Source organism: Caretta caretta, chromosome 5 (assembly GCF_965140235.1).
Source record: "Caretta caretta isolate rCarCar2 chromosome 5, rCarCar1.hap1, whole genome shotgun sequence".
NCBI classification, from domain to species: domain Eukaryota; kingdom Metazoa; phylum Chordata; order Testudines; family Cheloniidae; genus Caretta; species Caretta caretta.
In genome coordinates, this window is record NC_134210.1 from 5,784,487 (window position 1) to 5,806,898 (window position 22,412).

Below are 22,412 nucleotides of genomic sequence, written 5' to 3' on the forward strand. Positions count from 1 at the left end.
AATCTGATGAAAATGATTGAGGCCCATGTGTCTCATAAATGTGGTTTCTGGGATCTCATGTGGATCAAATTAGGGGACCCTGTGGGAAATTCCAGGTGGCAAGTGGCTCTCTGGATATGTCTACACAGCAAAAAACCCCACAGCAGCAATTTTCAGAGCCAAGTTCAACTGGCTTGTGTTATGGGGCTAAAAGTAGCAGTGTAGATGTTCCTGCTTGGGCTCTGAAAACTTGGCGGGGCAGGTGGGTCTCAGAACCCGAGCGGAACATCTACATTGCTATTTTCAGCCCTGTAGTGTGAGCTCCATGAGACCAAATCAGTTGACCAGGGCTCTGACACTTGCTGCCGTGAGTGTTCTTTTGCAGTATAGACATACTCTTTCTGGTCCCAAAAAACAACTAAATTTTAGCATGAAGCAAACAGGTTTGTGGGGCTAGATGCAGGATTCCCAACTCCAAAGCATTAACAAATCATGTTGGGCTCCCAAAAATCATAATATTGGTTTAAAAATCATTAGGTTCTTTTATTAGGGTGCCCTTGGTTCACATTTTCAGGCTTTTTTGTGCAACTGGGAAGGCTAGGAACTGGCTTGCTTGCTTTTCTTAAGAGAAAGCTGAGCGTCCCATGTAATCACTTGCCTCTAGGGGCAAGGGCATCAAGGAAAACCTCAAATATCATGAGGTGAATGATCAAATCATGAGTGTTGGCAACACCGCTAGCGGTGCCCGGGACCGTGGTTCTTCTCGCGGGCACCGAGGGATCAGATAAAGGATCCGAGCAGAGCCGCTGGCATTTCCAGCAGGGCAGCTTCCAGCCCAGTGGGATGGGCGGCAACTCCCTGGCCCTACCGCGTGGGCACTGGCAGGAGGCGAGGCGGAGGTATAGGGTGGCAGCTCACGCATTCCCAGAACGCCGACGCTCTGGTACTTCTGGGAGCGAAGAGACCTCGTTCCCTTGGCAAATGCCTGGTCGTGCTGCGTGGGGGTGGAGGGGCACCATTTTGAAGAGCAGACCGCCCTGCCCCCACGCTCCTTGGCCTAACCTCAGCCCCTTGGCGTAACCTGGCCCTGGTGGCGCCAACAGGGGCAGGTGCTCTTCGCTAGGGCTTCCCCACCCAACCCCAGGCCCGGTTTTGTCTCAGGGCGGCCCAACTCCCAGGCGGGCGAGGGGCCTGCCCGGGGGTGGCAGAAGGGGCTACAGGGATCTGGGGTGAGCCCTGGGAGGGCGGCCACAGGGGGCTGGAAGGGGACCCAGAGCAGCCCACGAGCATCACCCCGCCCCTAAGTGGGGCTCGCCTGGGCCCAAGCCCCTACCCAGCCAGGCCCCCCCGCTGCCGTAAAGCGCCCTGAGGCCCAGCACCGCTGGCGGCTGAAAAACTCCCCCCAGAGTCGCGAAATTGCCGTAAATCGGGGGAGGAGCCTCCTGTCTTCTCTCAGGCAAGCGTGCTGATTGCTGCCGGCACCCGTGGGCGGGGCTAAGAGGACAACGCAGCGCCGGGGGGGATCCAAATTAGCCAATCAGAGGAGAGGAGTCGCCCGTTGAGCCAATCGGGAGCGGCCAAGGGGGCGGGTGTCGGCGGCAGCAGGAGCGGCTGCGTTCCACGTGGGGCTCGGCGGGCTGTCCACGTGAGGGCAGGCGCCGGAGATGAAGCTGGAGCCGAGAGCGGCCGCGGGCGGCGGCGGCGAGCGGGTAGGGCCGGGGGGGACCGGGGTTCCACGCCCCCTCCCCCCATCTTCCCAGCCCGCCTTGGGGGCTCGTCGTCACCCCCTCCCCCCCGGGCCTGGCGGCCTCCCCCCATTGTCTGTGGGGCTGGGGCTGGGGCTGGGGGGGGAGGCAGAGCCGTGTCTCCTCCCAGCCCGGGCGAGACGCGGCCCTGGTGGTGGGGGCGGCGGCGTCATGTCCCCGCCTGGCCTGGAGCGGGGTATTTTCCGGGCCCCCGTCGCTGGGCCCCGGGCCGCCGCGTGTTGTGACCTGGAACCGAGAAGGGAAATGTTCGCTCTTCAGCCGCGCGAATGGGTGTGAGAGGCCCCGGCCGGCCCGGCGTGGGTTAGGGCTACCTGGGGGGGGGCAGGAATCCCGGCGGGGGGGGGCAGGGAAATCCCCCCCCCGCCCCCGTCACCCTGACCCGAGTAACCTCCCCGCACCCCGCTGTTGGGATGCTGCGCTTCGTAAGCCCGGGGGAAGGTGCCCGGGGGCTGCGGCGTGTGGCCCCGATCCTGCGAGTTGTCCTGCCTGACCACACTGCGGGAGCCTGGCCTGGGGTTGGGCGCTCAGGTGGGCTCCGTGGGTTTCCTTGAAGCTCAGGCAGTTTGCCGACCCCTCCCAGCACCGTCACCGTAGCTGTGCCAGAGCAAAGGAAACAAATCCTTGCCCAGAGGAGCTTGCCGTGAAAAGCCCCAGATCAAGCCGTGTGGTGAGGGTTCAGTGCCTCCGTGGTATTAACTGATATGGTGTGTGTGGCTTATTATATTAGTTGTTAGACAAAGGCAGCTAGTGAGTCATTGGCCTGGCAGGCAAAATTCTTCCCAGCACTGGGTTTCTTGACTCTCCGTTTCTGCTCTGGGTTAAACATCCTGGTAAGTGAGTGCAATGCAGAGTAACTTGCATTGCCCCTCTAGATGTGGGCCTACATATTACAAAGAGCTGGGGCTGGAAGGGATCTTGGGAGGTCATCTAGTCCATGCAGAATTACCTCTCATTCTGAAAGATCCCAAAGTACTTTACAGAGGAAGGATGAGCCAACTGTTAGGATGCTAGGCCCAGGCCTGGATTCAATTCCCTGCACTGTCCCGGGCTTCCTGTGTGACCTTTAGGTGAGTGATTTAGTCTCTCTGTGCCACAGTTCTGCATCTGTACGGTGAGGATGACAGCACTGTTCTACCTCATCACTAAAGACACTAAAAATGTATGAAGTGGTTAAGCACTGTGGTATCCAAACACAGACACACAACACGCACAGTTGGCCAATGCAGAAAGAAAACCAGCTAAAACCTCTCCTTGCTGTTTTTCCTCTAACTTGAGTAACCGTGATCACAGTTGCGACATGTACAGCAGAGCCTCAAAAAGAACAGGAGAACTTGTGGCACCTCAGAGTTTTGAACGCCAGAGTTACAAACTGACTGATCAACCACACACCTCGTTTGGAACTGGAAGTACGCAATCAGGCAGCAGCAGAGACGCGCTCGGCCCCCTCCCCCCAATAAAAATAAAAATATACAGTGCAGTGTTAAATGTAAACTATTGAAAATATAAAAGGAAAGTTTAAATAAAAAAAGAGTTGACAAAGTAAGGAAACGGTTTCTCTGCTTGTTTCATTTAAATTTAAGATGGTTAAAAGCAGCATTTTTCTTCTGTATAGTAAAGTGTCAAAGTTGTGTTAAATCAGTGTTCCGTTCTTAGCTTTAGAAAGAACAACCGTAACGTTTTGTTCAGAGTTAGGAACGTTTCAGAGGTACTTCTACTGGAGCACTAATAGGGAAGACAGTCTGAAGTGACTCTTCTTTTAAATTCAGTGCCTCAGTTTCCCCCTCTTTAAATGGGGATAGCATTTACTGACCTCTCAAGGGTGTTTTTGTTTGTAAAGCACTTTTCAGAGGGCAAGGCTGTGGGTAAGAAGTAAAAGACATTGATAGTCTGATGGGGTGTATAAATTACCTTCCCGGGGGAGTGCCAGCTTCTCCATCTCATGTTCGCTGTGCTTCAACCTCTTGTGTAAGGCAGAGAATTTTCATTCAGTCTCCATGGCCCATTTAGTCCTAGACTATTCTATGGTGGGTCTGTGGGTGCCAGTCCTGGAGGTGGCTTGGGTATTAAGGTCCCTTACCCATTAGGAACTGGGCTGAATCCCACCCAACCTTGAGGTTTCTTACTGACCCTGCTTTGGTGACTCATGCTTTCTCCCAGTGGCATTTATGATCAGATCTGCATGGCTTCTAATCGGCTTGTTTATGTCATCACAGGTGTTTGACAATGCGGAGGGAGACATGGAGACAGAGGAGGAGAATCAGGATCTCCCCAAGAAAGGCAAAGCCCAGGGAAGGAAAAGGGCTTCAGCTCCGGAGGGTGTAGTGAAACAGGTGAAACTCAGCCGGGCTGATCTGTACAAGCTGCCCACCAATGAGGAGCTGAACCAATTGAAGGAGACGGAGAACCTCTTCCATTCCAGCCTTCTTCGCCTGCAGGTCAGGAGAAGCCAGGGAGTCAAATGGGATCCACTTTGTGCTGCATTTGACCTGGTAGCCCGATTCTTTCCAGCCAGGAATGTGTGTTGGGAATTGGGGAGGCTTGGGAAGCAGCAGGTGGATTACGGCACTGGGAACTGCCAAGCTCCAGTCCCAGTTCGGCCCCAACCATGGAGCGAGTCCCTTGACCTCTCTCCAGTTTGTATAATGGGGATAACAACATTGAGCCTCTGGCGGCGGCACTGAAAGGAAATTTGATGGGTTTGTTCATTTGGGGTGATTTCATTTTCAGCGGGTGAACAAACGATTCTCTGATTCTTCACCTGCAACATGATGGGTAGACAGTAGCGCTGGCTGAAAAATGTATGAAAATTTTGGCCAAAAAAGCCTTAATTTTGGGGGATCCGAATTTTTTAAATAGATTTTTGTGCCTGAGATGGTAGTTTTCATGATGATATCACAAGACTGTTCCTGCTAGAAGCACTGCTGCTGAGCCCTCTCTATCTGCACGTTTCTACCGTCAAGCGAAGTGCAGGGTCCCGAGCTTTGGATTCTGCTTCTCTTGTTGGGGTTCCGCAATGTCCCATGGGTCAGCACTAGGGGAACCTAATTGCAGGATCAGGGCCTCCATTTGGGGGAAGAAGGTGGTTGGGGAGGCCCTTGATTTTGGCTGCTCTTTGGACATTGGCTTGACTTTATGAGTGAGTGCTGAATGTGTGCCTGGAATTGTGGATAGTGCACTGGGATGCCTCGGGTGTGGGTGGGACACGTTTGCCTGTTGGGGGTGGGGAGGCATTGGACATCATTTTGGAAGTGTAGGAATGTGCATTTGCTGTAGAATTTGCAGAGCTAGATAAAATGGCCTGATGGCCAAGCAGTTTGTCTTGTGTTTATGGTCTCAGAGGCCTTGGGTTCAAACCCCGCATGAACCCTGGTTGGAAAACTGAAAAGTATATATGCATGTTATTGGGCTCAGTATAGGGCTAAGTGAGTGAAATTTAATGGTCTGCAATAGACAGGCGGTCAGGGTAGATGATCTGAGGATCTCTTCTGATCTTAAACGCCCTCAGTTGAAGAGGAGCAGTTCTCAGCCACGTTCTGTGCCAGCTTGATGGCTAGGCAGGCAAGCCCACACCTACCTCTCAGGCCTAGCTCCTGGATGCTGCAGTGTCTTTTGCTGTAGCAGGGATTCTTTCCCTTCACCCTTCCCAGCCACAGTGAAACGGATGTCAGTTGAACCCGTTTGTTCTGGCTAAGCATCGAACAAGAGGGAACTGACATTTGTAAGTTTTTGTGCAGCTTAGCAATTAGCAGCAGCACGGGGACCGACATGAATTACCACTGGCCAGTGGAGGATGCCCTTTGGAGGAGAATAATTCGTATTTGGTATCATGCAACCATATTACCCGTATGTCCGGGTGCTGGAGAAACCTACCTGGCATAGAGGAGTCATTGAGAGGGGCTGGGAGCTCCCGTCTTACCCTACAGAGAGCGTTACCCCCTGGTCCCGACTGGGAATCCCCCTCGAAGGGCAGGATAAAAGTCAGCAGTGATTTCCATTGCTGAGGCTGCCCTTCACGGTCTCCCCTTCTCTCTGCAGATCGAGGAGCTGCTGAAGGAGGTGAAGCTAAAGGAGAAGAAGAAGCAGAAGATCGATGCCTTCCTCCACGAAATCAACACCCTGCTGAGTGCTGTCCCAGAGACCCTGGAAACCGATGTACGTCCTGGGGCGGCCGGGGGAGGCGACGGGGCTGTCTGCTTACAAACGAGCAGGGCTGGCAATGAGCCACTTCCAACCGGCTTTGCCCTTTGTGTTTCACGTGTCATGATTATGACTCAGCCGAGTGGTGCAGTGGTTCCAACCCTGCTGGGTGTACTGCTGCTCCCCCTCCGGAGAATGTTTCTGGGGTGCATAGATCCTGCCCTCCCCACCCTGTAGGGTCCTGTAGCTGTAGGGTCCATGGATATCATGGCTGGGATATATATACATATGATAGGGAATACAGGAGAGAGGACTGTGAAACAAAGGGGGAATCCCTGCAGGACCCATGTCTAGCCACTGAGTTACGGCCTTTGGTTCAGGGTCCTACACTCGCCCTTTGATGCTCTGAGCAGTATTTTGGTGGGTGACCGAGTCCCAGCTCACTTGGCAGAGCCCTGCTCGTACCTGGGTGAGCTTAGCCATTGCTGGGATCTGGAGCTATTCTTCACCTCCCTCCCTGCCTTCCACAGCTCGCCAACCAGTCCTGGCTCCCAAAGGATGTGAAGGTTCCGTTCCTCCAGGTGCCTTCCAGCGTAAAGGGGAAGTTCCGCTTCCTGCCGCCAGCCACGGTGACGGTGGTGGGGAGCTACCTGCTGGGCACATGCATCAAGCCGGAGATCAACGTGGACTTGGCAGTGACGATGCCCCGGGTGAGTCCAAGCACCCCTGGTAGGCGTGGGGTTGGTGTGGTGCCACAACTTTTCCCGTGTTCCTTCCGTGGCCGATGTCTTGTCCTGTAGAAGCTTTACGCTGAGTGCTTTCACAGGGTAAAGATGCCCAGTGCATGCAGGTCCCGGATTCTCTATCTAATGTGCCAGGCTTACCGTTCAGGGCTTAGATCAGATGATACATCAGTCTCAGGCCTTGCTTCGTGCCAGAAGTTGTTAAGGGAGTTGGACCTCATCCCACGGGGACTCCATTGTCCCCGCTTTTCCCAGTCTAACCAGATCAAAGCTTCCTGCTGCTTGATTTCCAGCATAACCTGTCCCTTTCTCCTCTCTGCTCCCTCTGCCTGGGTAGGGACTGGGCATTTCCTTTGCACCCAAACTCACTGGCATTAATCTGGCTTCCTTAGCCACCATGTGGCCTGCCCTTGGCCTGCTCCTGAGTCTGTGTCAAAGAGCAGGTGAAGCCTTTGCACCATTCACCTGCACTTGTAGTAGGTTATATGCCAAGAACTCGCATAAGAGCACTTCGTGTGCCAGGACTTCCTGTCCCTCTTTTCAGCTCACTCCTCAGAACGACTCTGCCTTTTATGTGCCTGGCTTTCAGCTAAAGTGACCCACCTGGGCTGGCTGTCAGGGTGAGTCAGCCGAATAGCTCTGCACTTCCCTGCAGGAGGCATGCGGTCTGCTAATGCTTGGCAGGCTGGCTGCAGTTTGCTGGCACTGTTAGAGCTGGAGTGGATGGCTCTTGGTTCTGCAGTGCTGTTTCTCTGCCTGTCACTTTCTCACCCCAGAGGTGGCTGCATGTCTACAGGGGAGAGAGGGGCATGTGTGCTGGGCTGAACTGGGCTCTGGAAGCATCAGAGATGATTCCTCTGTCCCCTTCTTGCTCAGGCAATCCTCCAGGACAAAGACAACCTGAACCAGCGATACCACCGGAAGAGAGCCCTGTACCTGGCCCACATTGCTCAGCACCTCTCCAAGGAAAAGCTCTTTGGCAGCGTGCGATTCACGTACATGAACAGCAACCATCTCAAGCCGATCCTGCTCCTGCAGCCTCAAGGTACCATGTCTGTGAACTCCCCACCCACCCGTCATTCCCCTAGGGCCTCCTGATCCCCAGGGCTCCTCTCACCTTGTCAGTGAAGTTGCATAGTTCGGTGGTGCTGTCACATCGAGCAATGCCAGGTCTGCGTGCTTGCTGCAACCCCCACCCCATATCACTGGCAGGGCTGTGCCCAAGGGTCTGAGACTGGTACCTGTGCGCACAGGACATGGTGCTGGGAAGAAAACTGGCCTGGAATCGACATTGATGTGAATCTCTCCGGGAGCCGGGCTTGGCCTCACAGACAAGAGCGATCAACAGGAACTGGCAGCGCAGAGGCACTAATGGGACAGGGTTGCTCTGGGGGCTGAAGACTTTGGAAGTAGCCCAGGCACCTGGGCAAAGCATTCGGGGGTGCGGGAATGGGCCTTCCAGTGTCATCCTGGGTCCTCCAGGAGATAGGAGTCTGTTTGGCTGCATTAGCAAAGGGCTGGAGAACAGTGGGGACTCCAGTGAAATGCCACAGTGTGCAGCACTGATGCACCCCGTCTGGTCCCTCTTATCTTGCTGCTTGAGCAGCATCCTCTGTGCCCATGACTCTTTCCAGGCCAACTGGAAGAGGCCCACCCCGGCCTTGGAGCCAGGTTAATCCTAGGGTTGGGCCGTCGCTGCTGGGTGTGACGGTCGCTGCCAGGCGTCGCATTGGCCATGGGTCGCAAGCTGAGGGCCTGCTCTTGCAGGCCCAAAGTCCGGCAATGGAGAGCCAGGGGCGATTGGCGGAGCATTGGGGGCAGGACGAGAGGGTGCTAGGAAAGGTGAATGAGAGATGCGTTGTTCTGTGCCTTCCCTTGGCCCCTCCCGGGGATGGGAGTTCGGGGTGGCTGGAGACTTGGGCAGGGGCAACTAGGAGGAGTTATCGTCAGCGCTGTTGATTCGTCGTCCTCATTACCGATAATGTCTCCGTCTCCTGCTGGGAGCTCTAAGGAGTAAAAGGGAAAGGTCGATGATCTCGTCCCTCTAAGGAGAAGGGGGTGTTGGCCCCTTCCTGGGTTAATCCCCTGTCCTGTGTCACTCTCTCTGACCTCGCTCCCCCTTGGTGCTTGCAGGTAAAGACGAGAAGCTGGTGACTGTCCGGCTCTATGCCTGTCCCGCCCCTGGCTTCTTCAAGCCCAGCCGCTTGTACCCCAGCAAGAACAACGTCCGGACGGCCTGGTTCCTGGAGCAGGGCTCCCCTGGAGAAGGTAGGGCTGGGACATTCAGAGTTGGGGTGTGCGGGAGCTGGGTGCGTGGCTGATCCTGGGATAGAGGCCATGGGGGGGGAGGGGAGCGGAATTTCCTGCAGGGTGGGGTCATGGTGTAGCCCGCAACAGAGAGAGGGAGTGTGTATGTGGGTTTCTCGGTCCCTGCTGGGTCTCTGGACCCACTAGCATTCCCTGCTGGATCCTGTCTGGTCAGTGGGCTCAGTACACCCCATATAGGGGCATCAAGTCACCGGAGGGTCTGCCCTCGCATTGCACCGTTTCCTTTCCCTGCTCGCTGCAGTCTGGCTAAGACCTTCTCCCACCACGATGGGGGAACAGCAGTTTGCTGCTCCCACCCCACAAAGCTGGGAAGGCTACAAGGCAGCACCAGCTCGAGTCTGCAGCCAGCCCCCGCTGCCGTCCTCCGGTGCAAGGGGTGTCACGTTCTGCAGCCAGCCCCTTGTGGCGCTGCAGGTTCTGTGGGAGTTTCTAACTGAGAAGGATGTGGAGGGTTCGATTGGGTTAAAAGTGCCAGTAACTTGTCTGATTGGGTCGGGCTGCCTTGTTCCCTCCCCAGGAGCTGCCGAGTCCCCCACTCCCCACTACAACAACTCCATCCTCTGCGACACGGGGCTGGAGTCCAACCTGCTCTTCCTCGCTGGCGCCGGAGCCGACTTCCCCGGCATGAGGGACGGAGTCGCCCTCCTCAAAGTCTGGCTGCACCAGCGGGAGCTCGGCAAGGTAGCCTCGTCTGGGGATGGGCTGGCCTGCTCGGCTCTGCCCCTGCAACCCCCGTGCGTGTGTGTGGGGCCTGGCCTCTTTTATTCCCGCATGAGGAGTGGGGAAGGGACCGGGGGCACGTTGTCCCCGGCCCGCTCTGCCTTTGGGGTGTGTGTGTGGGAGGCACACCAGCTTGGTATGCTCCCCGCTGATCTCCAATAGCTCCCTCCTGCCCCCGGGTTCCTGCTCTGTAGATAGGAATGGAAGGTGTGCAAGGTCGCTGGCCCATTGAGGTTGAGCTTCCTGGCCCTGTCTGGTCCCTCAAGATCTCATGATGCTCCATTCAGACCAGTCCAAGCGATTGGTTCGCTCCCCTGGCTGGGGAAGTGTGAACTGCAGGGTGTCGCCCTGGGGCAGGCAGGCCCTCTGTCTGCTGTCTAGGGTCCAGTGATGGTCTCTGGCGTCAGCGCCTGGCCCTGCCACGTTCCCTTGCTGGCTGTTCTGGTTCCCTGGGGAAGGGGTTTTCGAGCCACAGGAGATGAAAGGCGCTTAGATCCCTGGAGCAGTCCAAGAGGCAAGGGTGCCCATGCTGGCACTGCTGGGGGAAGGGCAGCCGAAGCTGGCGTCGTTACTCAGCTGAGCCTGGCACTGCAGGGAATCAGGCTGCGTGCTCTTGGGCTCTCTGGAGTTGCCGTTGCATTTGCCAAGGCAGCCTGTGACTCCGGGGCAGGCCTGGAGCTTGCCCTAGCTTTGTGTCTTGTCTCCCAACAGGGCTTGGGGTGTCTCAACGGCTTCATGGCCTCCATGCTGGTTGTCTACCTGCTGGCTAAGCACAAGATCAGCCAGGGGATGAGCGGCTACCAGGTGCTGAGGAGCGTTCTGCAGTTCCTGGGTGAGCTCCCCGATGGCAGCACCTTTGGCTTGGATCACAGCCGAACCTAGAACCCAAAGGTGTAAAGCTGGCGCGTAAACCTAAGTGTGCCACGCAGCCAAGGCTGGGCTTGGAGGGGCCTGGAGGACAGATGTGCCTCTGTCCCTGTAGGATCCCCAGTTAAATGTCCTATGACAGACTGGTAAGAATTCTGAGCAAGACCAGCCAGATCCTCTGTAGCTCCCACCCTAGGGTGAAGGCAGGATGATGCCCTGTGATTTGATCTCTAGAGAGAGAGTTAAGAAACCACGACAGTCCTGTTGATTTGATGGTCTGGAAACTTACAGCAAAGTGCAGCCTTGAGCTTCACCCGCAGGGTTAAATGGCTGTACAGGGAGAGTATTTTAGAACCCAGTCCTGGGGTGCGGTACGATAAACTCCCCCCAGCACAGAGCACTGACCCTTTCTTTGTTCGCAGCTACCTCGGACCTGAGTGCAACTGGGATCAGCCTGTCAAAGGACGCAGACAGCTCGCTGGTAAGGAGCAGGTGTGGCTCCCAGCAGCGTGGTCCGGTGGCTAGGATTGGGTATGGGCACCTGGGTTCTATTGTTGGCTCCGCTGTTGACTCAGCGTATGCCTGTGGACGAGTCACTTAACCGCCGTGCTTTGTCTTCTCTGTCCAGGGATGCAAATACCCCCCTACCCACTGTGCTGTGCAGGGGAATGGCCTGCATGGCACATGGGCTGTGCTCCGCGTTTGCGAGTTGCTGTTACTCTAAGGGTCTGGGTGGTGCAGAGTCTGTTGCTGCGTGTATCTCTGTGGGTGCTACTCCTGCGTGCTAAGCCGCATGCTCTCTCTTCCAGCCCACCCTGGCCGACTTCCACCAGGCGTTTGAAGTGGTCTTTGTGGACCCCTCGGGGTTGGTGAACCTCTGCGCCGACATGACCGCTAGCAAGTACAAGCAGGTACTGGCAGTGTTACGGATGGGCATCCCCATAGAGTCTCGCCTCCCTCTTTCCTCCCAAGGCTCCCTTTGCCTGCTGTTTCCAGACTGGTCTTGCCAAGTGGCTTTGTCCTGGCACAGGCCTGTTTGGTACTAGGAGCCAATTTCCCCTTGCCTGGGATGCCCCTTCCCCTGTCAGAGTCAGAGGCTTTTCTATCCCAGCTGTAGTGTATTACAGACAAGCAAGTGTAGGAAGGATGCAGCTTGTGCGTTGGCTGCTTGTGCTGTGTCCTGCCCAGCAAGCTAAACAGGGTGAGGCCCTGTGTGTGCTGGGATGGGAGACCTCAGAGGAACGGGGTTCTGTAGGTGGTGCTCTTCCTATCAAGTGAGTGTCCCAGCATGGTTCCAGAGGTTGCTGTACAGCTTAAAGTGCTGTCTTCTGACACCGTGTAGAACCAGGCTTTCTGCCTGCTTGTGGTCATTGGAGATCTTAGGTACTTTTCACAGGAGCTGGGATCGGAGTATGAGCATCTACCCCTTATCCCTATTGTGTTTTCTCCCATTCCTTGTCGGTTTTCATATCACACTCTTCACCGTAGCATCTGAAAGCCTTCCAGTAGCGCACTAAGCAATGCGACTAGCATGTCGTGTGTTGGCTGGTCTCTCCTCTTCTCCCCAGAGTGAGCAGTGTGTGTGGTGGAGTGTCTTGTTTTGCTAGGGTTTTTGTTGTTGCTGCTGTTAAATGCACCTTTTGCGGCGTGTGCCGAGCCAAGCGGCTGCCTAGGCTGAGAGCTCACTAACGAGGCTCTAGCCTGCTGTCCTTGATCCTTAACCCCTTTAGGATCCCATGACGAGTGGGGCTAACCTAGGGAGAACGGGGTTAAGAAGCTGGCTTCAAAGCGACCAGAGGAGCTAGCGGGCAGGGGTTTTGCGAGGGAGTTCTCCAGGTGAAGGAGGAGCGACTGAGTGACCCTGGGGGTGAGTTTGTCTGGTAGTTTGTTGTGTGCGTGCTTGCTTGCTCTGTGTGTGTGTGTGTGTTTAAAAATGATAGTGTGCGCTGTATGCTGAGCCTAGCGACCTGTGACAATAATCTAGGCAGAAGTCCAGCAGTAGAGTGGAAGCGATCCCGTCTATTGCACCGAATGCAGCATGTACAGTTACCTTTAAAACAAATAAAAGGAAGTTCTTCTTCACTTAGCACACAGTCAACCTGTGGAACTCCTTGCCTGAGGAGGTTGTGAAGGCTAGGACTATAATGGGGTTTAAAAGAGAACTAGATAAATTCATGGAGGTTAAGTTCATTAATGGCTATTAGCCAGGATGGGTAAGGAATGGTGTCCCTAGCCTCTGTTTGTCAGAGGGTGGAGATGGATGGCAGGAGAGAGATCACTTGATCATTACCTGTTAGGTGCCCCAGAGGGAGTGAACCTGGCGTTGGTGACTGTTGGCTGACAGAATACTGGGATGGATGGACCTTTGGTCTGACCCAGTATGGCCATTCTTATGTTCATACACTGCAAGCACCTCTTAGCCCTCAGAGACATGGGACTGTCTCTTGAGGCTGGGGTGCTGGAACAATTGTATAGTGGGGGTGCTGAGAGCCATTGAACCAAACTGTGAACCCTGTGTATAATGAAAACCCCTTCAAGCCAGGGGGTGTGGCAGTACCCCCCACACCCCTAGTTCCAGCACCTGTGCCTGAGGCCAGAGGGGCTAAGGGAAACAGAGAGGCACATAGATGGAAAAATCATGAATGGTGTGGCGATAATGAATAGGGCGGTGTTATTTACCACTTCATGTTAATGCAAGAACCAGGGGTCACCCAAGGAAATTAACAGGCAGCAGGTTTAAAACCAACACAAGGAAGTATTTCTTCACCCAACACCGTCAACCTGTGGAACTTGTTACCAGGGGGTGTTGTGAAGGTCAAACGCATAACTAGATTAAAAAAAAGAATTGTCCAAGTTCAGGGAGGATAAGCCCATCAGTGGCCGTTAGTCAAGATGGTCAGGGATGCAACTCAATGCTCTGTGTCCCTAAACCTCCAACTGCCAGAAGCTGTGACTAGACGACAAGGGATGGATCACTCAAAATGGCCCTGTTCTGTTCATTGCACCTGGCATTGGCCACTGTCGGAAGACAGGATCCTGGGCTAGATGGATCATTGGTCTGACCCACTGTGGCCGTTCTTATGTTCATGTTGGAGAAGGCAGATCAAAAACTTGCTCCTTGCTCTTGGAGTGGAAAGTGGTGATGTTTGTGATAGTCCTTAGCTCCTGGGGCAGTTCATTCTGCTGTCTCTGATCACCCCAAGAGACGGTTCCGTCTCCTGCACAGACGAGCTTTACCCTTATTAGTGAGAGTTCCATTGTGCCAGAGGAGTGACGTTGTCAGCCACGGTCTTCGTCCTGGAGCTGTAAATGGTCTTTTAGGTACCCTGGGTCCAGGCCATGGAGCACTGTGATGACAAGGACCGAGACCTTAAACTTGATTAGCAATTCTAGGGGAAGCCAGTGTGGACAGCAGAAGGTGGGTGTGTTGTGCTCACCATAGCCTGTGGTGCTGAGCTGACATCTGGCAGCATTTTATACTAGTTGGAATTCCCTACGTGCTGTAGGTTTCATGCCCAGGTATGTTGCATTTAAACAGCTGCTGTGCTCCACCTCAGAGGTGGCTGCATTTCAGTGGTGTGGGTGAATCGATTCCTTTCTATTACTAGTGTTGTGTAAGCTGCTTTGGGCTCCTAGGGCAAAGGGCCGTTATTTAAAATTGTCTCTGTAGGTTTTTAAAGTGTATATAGTACTGGTGAACGTCTCTAGATTAACCGCTCTGAACTCCTCGAGGTGCAGACCATACTGCCACCCCCCAGGGCGATGTGAGGCCAGTGTCCGGGGCCCAAGATAACCAGTCACAGGGGAGGGGGAACTGCTGCTTCTAGCTGGCCACGCAGAGACACCGTTGGACGCGATAAGGGATCCGGGTCCCGCTCCCCAGGCACGGCTGTTCCTGGTTCTAGCCCCAGAACTGTGTGTGATGCTTTAGAGATGGATGTGAGAGCTCAGCACAGGCACCTTGTGCCTTCTCCTTCCTAAGCCTAATTGTCTCCACCCTGGAGTCATTTTATTTAGGGTTCGTCCTGCCCAACAGTGAGATCTGGGGCCGAGGATTGGCTGGGCTCAGAGCCAGGACTACCTCTGGGCTCCTCCCAGATCGGGGTGGGGTGTGGGTTGCAGCTGGGCTGCAGATGACTGGGCAGCCAGGGTGCTCTTGGGTGCTGAAGGACCTATGCTCAGGCTGCCAGTGGAATGAACTCTCCCCTATCCTCCGTTCACAACTGCCCCTCCCTCAGGTCCAGTTCGAAGCCAAGCGCTCGATGGAAGTCCTGGACGACCGAACGGTGGATGGATTCCAGTTGCTGCTTATGACCCCCAAGCCTCTAATCAGGACCTTCGACCACGTCTTCCAGTAAGTCTGGTTGCCGTGGCTTGGGGACGGTGTGCGGGGGATTAGTCAGAGAGCAACTGGCTGTCCCAAGCTCAGCACGGGATGCTGGCAAAAGCGCAGCGCAGATGCGGCCCGGTAACTCAGGTCATCATTTGCTCCCTCCCCCCCAGCTGCCTCCCACTCCCCCTGCAGACCCTGCTCCCCCCGCCTCAGAAAGGGTGTGCTATGCACACATCCCAGCAGTTTGGTTTGGCTAGCCTAGGTGGCCATTTCAGGGTCTGATCTCCCCGGAGCCACGAGGGCTGGGAATTCCAGTACACGCTGGGAGAGAGCTGGGAATCCCAGCTTAGCTGGTCCACGCTGTATCAGACTTTACCTCGCCAGCTGGATGATGCTGGGTGCACTTGATCCCTTGACTGTGGCCCAGTTCCTGGCCCGTGACCCCCTCCCTGCATCCCTCCTACTGTGGGACCATTCTGCAGGTGCCACTGTCTTGAAGTGGCTTGGCAGGGGGAAGCCCAGGGGCGTTTCCCAAGGTGACTGAGGCTCTCTCCTCCCTCACTGCAGCCTGAAGCACGTCTCCAAGCTGCAAGGGGCCTGCAAGAAGATGCAGCTGCTGAATGAGCTGATGGATCGAGGCGGGAACTACGTAGCTGCGGCCCTGCCCTTCGTCACCTCCCTGCTGGCGCGAGGGCTGGCCGGGAGGGTGCTGCTGCTGACGCACTCCCTGCCCCAGGCACCGCAGGTAACCCCCCCATCTTCTCAGAGCCTCCTGTGTAACGCAGCAGCTGCTTCTCTGATAGCTCCCTCTCCTGCCGACTCTTCCCTCGGGCCTCCTGACTCCTTCCATTGCTGTACTGCCTGGGGAAAGGTGGGAAGGGAGAGTCCTTGCCCTGTGCCCCTCTCAGAGGGGGCTGGCTAGCTCAGGGGGCTGGGGGTGCAGCCTATTGTGCCTTTCGCATCTAGGCTGCTGGTTCAAATCCAACCCAGGGTCAAAAGTTGTAGCTGTTTGCTGACCGATTCGGGTGGAGCTCCGTCTAGTTCCTGGCTGTCCTGGCTTGGTGGTCTCAGCAGAGAGGCCATGGGGATTGCACCCCCCTTTTCCCTCTCTCGGTGGGGTCCCTTCGAGGCAGGGATTGAGACCCGCTGGTGATGGGGGTAGTGAAAGAACTTGCATTGCTGGGCTGTAGCTAATCTGGATGACCAAGCCGCTGCTTGGCAGCACTACAGCAGAAGCTGGTATGGGGCTCTTGCATGGGGGAGAGGTTTTGAGTGCATGGCTGCCGTGCCTGCCTGGCCCCAGAGGGCAGGGATTCTGGGGAGCAGCACGGCTGGGGAGAATCTACCCAGTAGAGGGGGAGTGGTGCCCGGGCAGGTGCCGCTCTGCCAAAGGTGGTTCCGTTCATGCTGTGTTTCCTGTTTCTCCCCAGTGGCCTATCAGCGCCGAGCCCCCGAAGCACAAGGATGCCGGACACCTGTCATTCGGGCTCTTGCTCACCCCTGAGTTTGCCACTAGTATTCTGGAGAAGGGACCAGAGGCAGATCGACCAGAGGTGAGGGCGAGGCTGCTCCTACCCAGGGTTGGGAGGGTGGCGCTTACATTGCAGTAGTCTCTGGAAGCCTCGCTCAGGGTTCTGTCCTGCTAGGTGCTGAACAAAGGGCTAACAAAAGCCGGTTTTCTGGCACAAGCAGCTTATGACGCACGTACCAGAGACCGCAGAGAGATGCGGGTGGAGGAGCAGGTGATGGCAGACGATCGTCATGCTAAGCAGCGGCCCCAGCACGCTGGCTGCCGAGTAGTCTGTCGGCATTGCAGCAAGGGCCAGTTAAAGAGGGGTCGGAAGGAGGCTGGCGTGGCGGCTTTGCGGGTGTCTACCGGGAGCACCGTCCCGGTGTAGGGGCAGGCTGGTAGGAAGTGCCAAGGTGTCGGGAAGGGAAATCGGACACGGCGACTGGCAGCAGTGGCAAAGCAGAGAGGGGAGCCGAGCCCTCGCTATCGGTTTGTGGGTGGCGATAGGGGGAGGCAGAGCTAAGGTGCGGGGAGCAATACACTGTGTGTGTTTGTGCTGGAGGAGGGGATGCCTGGGGAGGGATGCAAAGAGGGGACAATGCACTCAGAGGGATGAGTCCGGAAGAGGAGCGATGGAGCTGAACTGAGACCTTGCACCTGGTCTCTTCCTCCACCCCGCTCCAGGGATCGGGATCGGACCCGACTCTGACGTAACAACAGGGAAAATCCTCAGGCCTTTGAGCAGTTCCACGGGCTGGGGGGGGCGCGGTCTCTGCTGCATCAGCTTTAGCCACATCCTGGGCATACGGGGGCGCTGGGGCATCACTGGAATAGGTCTGAGGGCTGTGGTCACTCCCTAGCAGGCTCTTTCTGCCTACCAAGCCCCTGTGTGCCCGACTCTGATCAGTCCGTTTTAGTGGCTGCGGTGCCCCAGGGCACAGTCTGAGCTTTCCATGTGTGCCCTGCCAGCTTGTGTCTCCATGACCAGGAGGGGCCCCGCCTCCATGGATGGGGGGCGTTCCATCTCCAGGGCCTTGCTAACAAGGTTGGCAGCCAGATAGAGGGGTGGCTTTTGAATGCCTGTCTAGAGGGAACTGGCCTGAGACACCCACACCAGACATGAGGTGGTAAGAGCTGGCAGTTGCAATCGCCATGGGCTGCATTCGCATCCGCGGCTTGCTCCCCCAAGCCATGCTCTGACCGCTCTCTCCGCAGGCTGCCGAGTTCCGGAAGTTCTGGGGGGAGAAGTCTGAGCTAAGGCGGTTCCAGGACGGCGCTATCTGCGAGGCCGTGGTATGGGGCGCGGAAACCATGTGCCAGAAGCGCCTCATCCCTGAGCAGATTGTCAAGCACCTGCTGTGTCTGTGAGTAGGGTGCGACCGCCGTGCTGCCTGGTCAGGAGCACTATGGAGCTGGGGGGTCAGCTGATTACACTCTTCTCAGACACAAGTTACTGGGCTCAGGATAGGGGTAACTGGGTGAGGTTTGAGACTTGAGGACGCTGACATCAGTTAGCCACCGTTACCCCATCGATACAGCCAGGGCTGTTGGGAGTAGGGACTCCTGGATTCTATTCCTAGCTCTGCCACTGGATCTATGTGACCTTAGGGCGGTGGGGGAGTCGCCTTGCACTTCCGTGGCTCAGTTTCCTTATCTCTACAAGGGAGATTTTACCTGCTTGTAAAGTTCTCTGAGATCTTAAGATGGCAGGTGCTGTATCCGTGCAGGGTGTTCATCCACCCAGTGCTCTGAACACCTGCAATTGGCAATTTAGGCTTAGTGTCCAAAAACGAGACCCTCGCCCGGAACTAAAAGCTTCCCTTGGCTCTACTGATCCCTTCGTGCCCCGCCCCGCAGAGATCTGAGAACAGCAGCTGCAGCTTGCAGTGCCACTGGCAGGTTGGGAGGTTTGGCTGTGAACTCAGCAAGCCTGTAGTTCTCTGAGTTCTTCCAGTGGTTCTGAACCCATGCTCCTTTGGGTATGTTCCTGATAATGCCTTGTCCTGGGCGGGGGAGAAACGAAGTGACCATCTCGTAACCGTAACCTTCCTTGGGTGATGAATTCCCAGGGCTCCAGCAGGCGCTCACCGGTGATGGGGGGGTGGGATTTCTGCAGGAGGTTGGACTTCCGAGGGTGGGGCCACGTGCATCTCACAGCTCCTCTTGCTTTGGTTTGTCTTTGTAGCCATGCAGATATTCCTGAATCCTCTATCTGCTACACAGGAGCTGTGCTGGAGTCTGTGATCAGAGTTGGGCGAGAGGTGAGGTCTTGTCTAAAATCCCAGGGCTGGCGCAGGAGGTTTCTCTCTGGCGTTTGTGAAGGAGGCAGGGTGTGAGGGGTGTAGCTCTGGGGCCTAGAGACTCCTGGCTTGCTACTTGTGAGATGCTGAGGTTAACAAAAGGACAGGAAATGTACCTGTCTGAACACTCAGTGAGGCCCTGAGCCAGTGCAGCAAATTAATTGGTTCTGTGGCTGTCTCATAATCCTTTCCTGCAGTCCCCCTGCTATTCCAGCCCTGAGGCTCCCCACACAAACACCGCCTCCTGTCGCCCTCGATCCTGACCCAGAACCTTCCTGCTTTTCCAGCTGTGGGGCTCCCTGTCACCTCTTCCCCTTTGAAATCCACACTGTCCTCTGTTATCTCTAGGTCTGTGACTAGCTTGCCTTGCTCTAGTTCCTGTAACCTCCTTTCCTTCCCCTCCATTCTCTCCAGGATTCTGCTGCTAACGTCCTCTACAGCTGTTCAGTCCCCTCTCTTCCATTCTCCAACCTCCTGCTGGCTCCCTGTCTGTGCCCCCATCCAAGCCAAGTGCCTCCTCCTTGACCTTTAAGGAGCTATGTAATCTCACCCTGCCTATGTCCCTTGTGCCCCTCCCAGTTCTCTTCTCTGTCTCCTCTTCACATCCCAACCCCTAGGGAAAGTCTCATGCTTCTTCTTGGTACCCTCCTCTCCTCCAAATCCCTCCCTAAAACTCACTGCATACGTTCTTTCCTCCAGGAGCCGTTCTTTCCTCCAGGAGCCATTCTCTCTCTCTCCCATCTGAGAATAGCCCTCCTGGGGCCTTCATAGCCTAAGTTTCCCATCTCGTCTATATTAAGTTCATCAGGGTAGGGAAAGCGTGTCTCCCTGTGAAGGGCTGTGTAAGTTTAGAGCACTATATCCATGATTTTTGCTGCCCGTGCCAGTCCCCACTCCAGAGCTGGCCCTGGTCTGTCTGTTGCAGGTAGAATATCATTGTTGCTTGGCATGTTGGCTCGAGCAGCTGGGCTCCTCTCTTCGAGAAGCTGTTCCTGCCTTGGCTGTCAGGACTGATTTATTACCACAGGGAAGGCTGTGTGATTTTTCCCCACCGGCACCAAGCATGTTATTGAAATGTTCCACAGAAAAGTTTCTTTTTAGTGAAAAATCCAAAGCAAAAATACTTCAGCCAAAACCAGCAGTGTTTTGATTGGAAAATGGTGCCATGCTGCCTCATGGGAGTTGTAGTTTGGATTCCTCATACTTCCATTCTCCTCTATAGGCCCAGCTCTCTGGTTGGACAACATCTCCCATGATGGACCACAGTCTCCCCGTCTCTCTTCATCATGGGAGTCCTTGGGAGATGCAGCCCAGCTGAGGAGCCCAACCCCTAGAGGAGAATGGGCACATGAGGAAACCAAACTACATCTCCCATGGGGCACCAAGCTCTCTTGATGCAGGATATCTAAATAGAAATATTTCAGGTTTTAGACAAAATAACTTGATTTTGGGGTGTTTGATTTTTGCAACCAAAATTCAAAATTTTCCACAGAAAACAGATGCTTTTTGTTGAAAAACATCTTTTAATCAAAAATCAAATTTTCTGTTGAAAAAGAATTTATATGGAAAACTTTCACCCAGCCCTACTGCTTGCCTTAAAAGCTGTAAAAGCACTGTCGGAAGCGGTCCTGCCATGACCCTGGGGGATGGATTTGATGGGACCCATCTCTAATTTCCATAATCCAAAACAGATTTGCACAGAGTTGTTTATTGTATCACTAAGGCTAAGATTATGTCATGGAGGTCATGGATTCTGTGGCTTCCAGAGGCCTTCGTGACATTTTCTGCTTCAGCCCCGGGGTGGTGGAGCTGGAGTTCTCAGCTGGTGGAGGCCCCCGGGGCTCCATTTTGTTATGGTTATTTTTAGTAAAAGTCAGGGATAGGTCACGGGCTTTACTCCTTGCCCATGAGCTCATAATGCTTCCCAGGTCCTGCTGTGGCTTGTTCTGTGGCTGCCCTTAGATGCTGCCCATGGCCCACGGTCATCTGAGAGAAAACGTCTCCAGGTGGCTTTGGTGCTTTTCAGTGTAAGGAGCCGTAGCCCTGAGAGGGATCCATATTGCTCTTTCCATCTTCCTTGGGGGTGGCGCTCCAAGCTCTGCTAACGTTACCTCCAACTTAAGCTGTGCAGGAAGGAGGCTTTTACAGTGTCCCTCTTGTGACTTAGGGTAAGAAACCAGCATGTAAAGCAGGTCAGTTTTGTCACCCGATAAATTGGATAGCGTATTCCAAGACAACTTGGATCAGCATTGGTTGGGATGGGAGGCATTAGAGAAACCCAGTCCCCACCCAGACCTGTTCTGTGGCCTGATCTTTATGTCCCCCGTCTCTAGCAGGGAGCAGTTTGGATGGCAGGCTAGCGCCAGGATACAGAATTTGGATTTGAGGAGCTGCTGGGGTTGTGCACAGACACTCCAGTAACTTCCATCTATGAATGCTGCTTCTGGGAGCTGAGCAGGAAGGAATCCAAAATGGGGCCTGGGAGCAAGGGTGGGGGGAGAGTCTTGAGGTGCAGGGTTTCCTAGCCAGTAAGGCCAGAAAGTACAGTTATAATCATCTGGTCTCACCTGCTGCTTAACTAGCCCAGTGATTCCCATTTAGTGTGGCCTTCAAGCCTGTTGCACTGCCTGGGTACATCTACACTGTGTTAAGAGACCCTCAGCACAGCCATGGCTGGCCTGGGTCAGCTGACTCGGGCTCTGCCTATGGAGGTAAAATTTGCCGTTTAGACATTTGGGCTTGGGCTGCAAAGGGGGCAGGTGTCAGAGCCCGGGCTCCAGCCCAAATGCCCGAATATCTACATGGCAATTTTTAGCTCCATAGCTCGCTAGTCCAGCGTCATCTAACCCCAGCTCTGAGAGTTGGTGCCGCAGGTGATTTATTTCAGTGTAGACCTGAATACAGGCTATGGCTCTGTATTGCCTATTTGCATGTCCCCTGCTAGCCAGGCCAGGCAACTTTGGGAACATTGGGCAATGAGAGGGAGACAGCAGAGAGAGGGTGAACAAACCATCCTGCTACCCTTCGTTGGGGCAGCCTTTTAAAGACTTCAGTCTGCAATTACCAAGTGGTCCGGCAGAGGGTACTGCTGCTCTCCCATAAAATCAGGCATCCTATAGCTGTCGGATCCATCTGCCTTAGCACCGTCCCTCTGAGCTGCTCCTTTGAAATCTGTCTCCGTTCCTGTTCTTTTGTTTGTTCCAGGCCCTCTCCTGAGGGTGGTGGATGGAAATCCCTCTCTCCTCTGTGCTGACTATGTGCCTATCACTGGGCTCTCTAGTACCCTCAAGGTTTCCTCTCCCTCCTCAGTGTTGCACTCGGCAGATGCCTGTCCCATTAGTTGTTGCTTTGCCAGCTGTACAGGCTGTGCTCTTGCCCATCCCACCCATCAGCCCTCTCATCGGATGTTGCTCTTAGTGACTGTCTCTGGTGACGTGGTACCCGGAATGGAATGCAACAGCTGAGCTGCGCAGCGGGAGGGACTTGTGCCTCCCTTCTCCATGATACAGTGTCTCCCCCGGCAGCTTTTCCTTTATTTGCACCTATGTTGCATTGCTCTGGGCATTCCTAATTTGTTCTCTACTGGCTCTTCCTCCTACTGGGTGTGTGTGTGTGTGTGTGTTTCAGCCTTGCTACTTCCTCAGCTTCTCCCTTAGCGCGTACAATATAATTCTTTGTGCTTCCTTTAGTGCCTTTTATAGGGATCTCTTCCTCCGCCAGTGAAAAGCA

General features: G+C 55.0%; 1 protein-coding gene across 2 annotated transcripts in view; it reads left to right on the top strand.

Moving 5' to 3' along the window:
* The first annotated feature begins 1,563 nt into the window (after positions 1-1,563).
* Positions 1,564-22,412, top strand: part of NOL6 (nucleolar protein 6) — a 74,030-nt gene continuing 53,181 nt past the window's right edge. For both annotated transcript variants that reach the window (XM_048849812.2, XM_048849816.2), the window contains exons 1-15: positions 1,564-1,688; positions 3,959-4,180; positions 5,781-5,897; positions 6,413-6,592; positions 7,502-7,670; positions 8,759-8,893; positions 9,471-9,634; positions 10,385-10,505; positions 10,963-11,021; positions 11,350-11,451; positions 14,779-14,894; positions 15,441-15,618; positions 16,304-16,426; positions 17,599-17,747; positions 18,569-18,644. In XM_048849812.2, the coding sequence (XP_048705769.2) occupies positions 1,644-1,688; positions 3,959-4,180; positions 5,781-5,897; positions 6,413-6,592; positions 7,502-7,670; positions 8,759-8,893; positions 9,471-9,634; positions 10,385-10,505; positions 10,963-11,021; positions 11,350-11,451; positions 14,779-14,894; positions 15,441-15,618; positions 16,304-16,426; positions 17,599-17,747; positions 18,569-18,644 (1,956 nt within the window). In that variant the 5' untranslated portion in view covers positions 1,564-1,643. The remainder of the gene's footprint in view (positions 1,689-3,958; positions 4,181-5,780; positions 5,898-6,412; positions 6,593-7,501; positions 7,671-8,758; positions 8,894-9,470; positions 9,635-10,384; positions 10,506-10,962; positions 11,022-11,349; positions 11,452-14,778; positions 14,895-15,440; positions 15,619-16,303; positions 16,427-17,598; positions 17,748-18,568; positions 18,645-22,412) is intronic.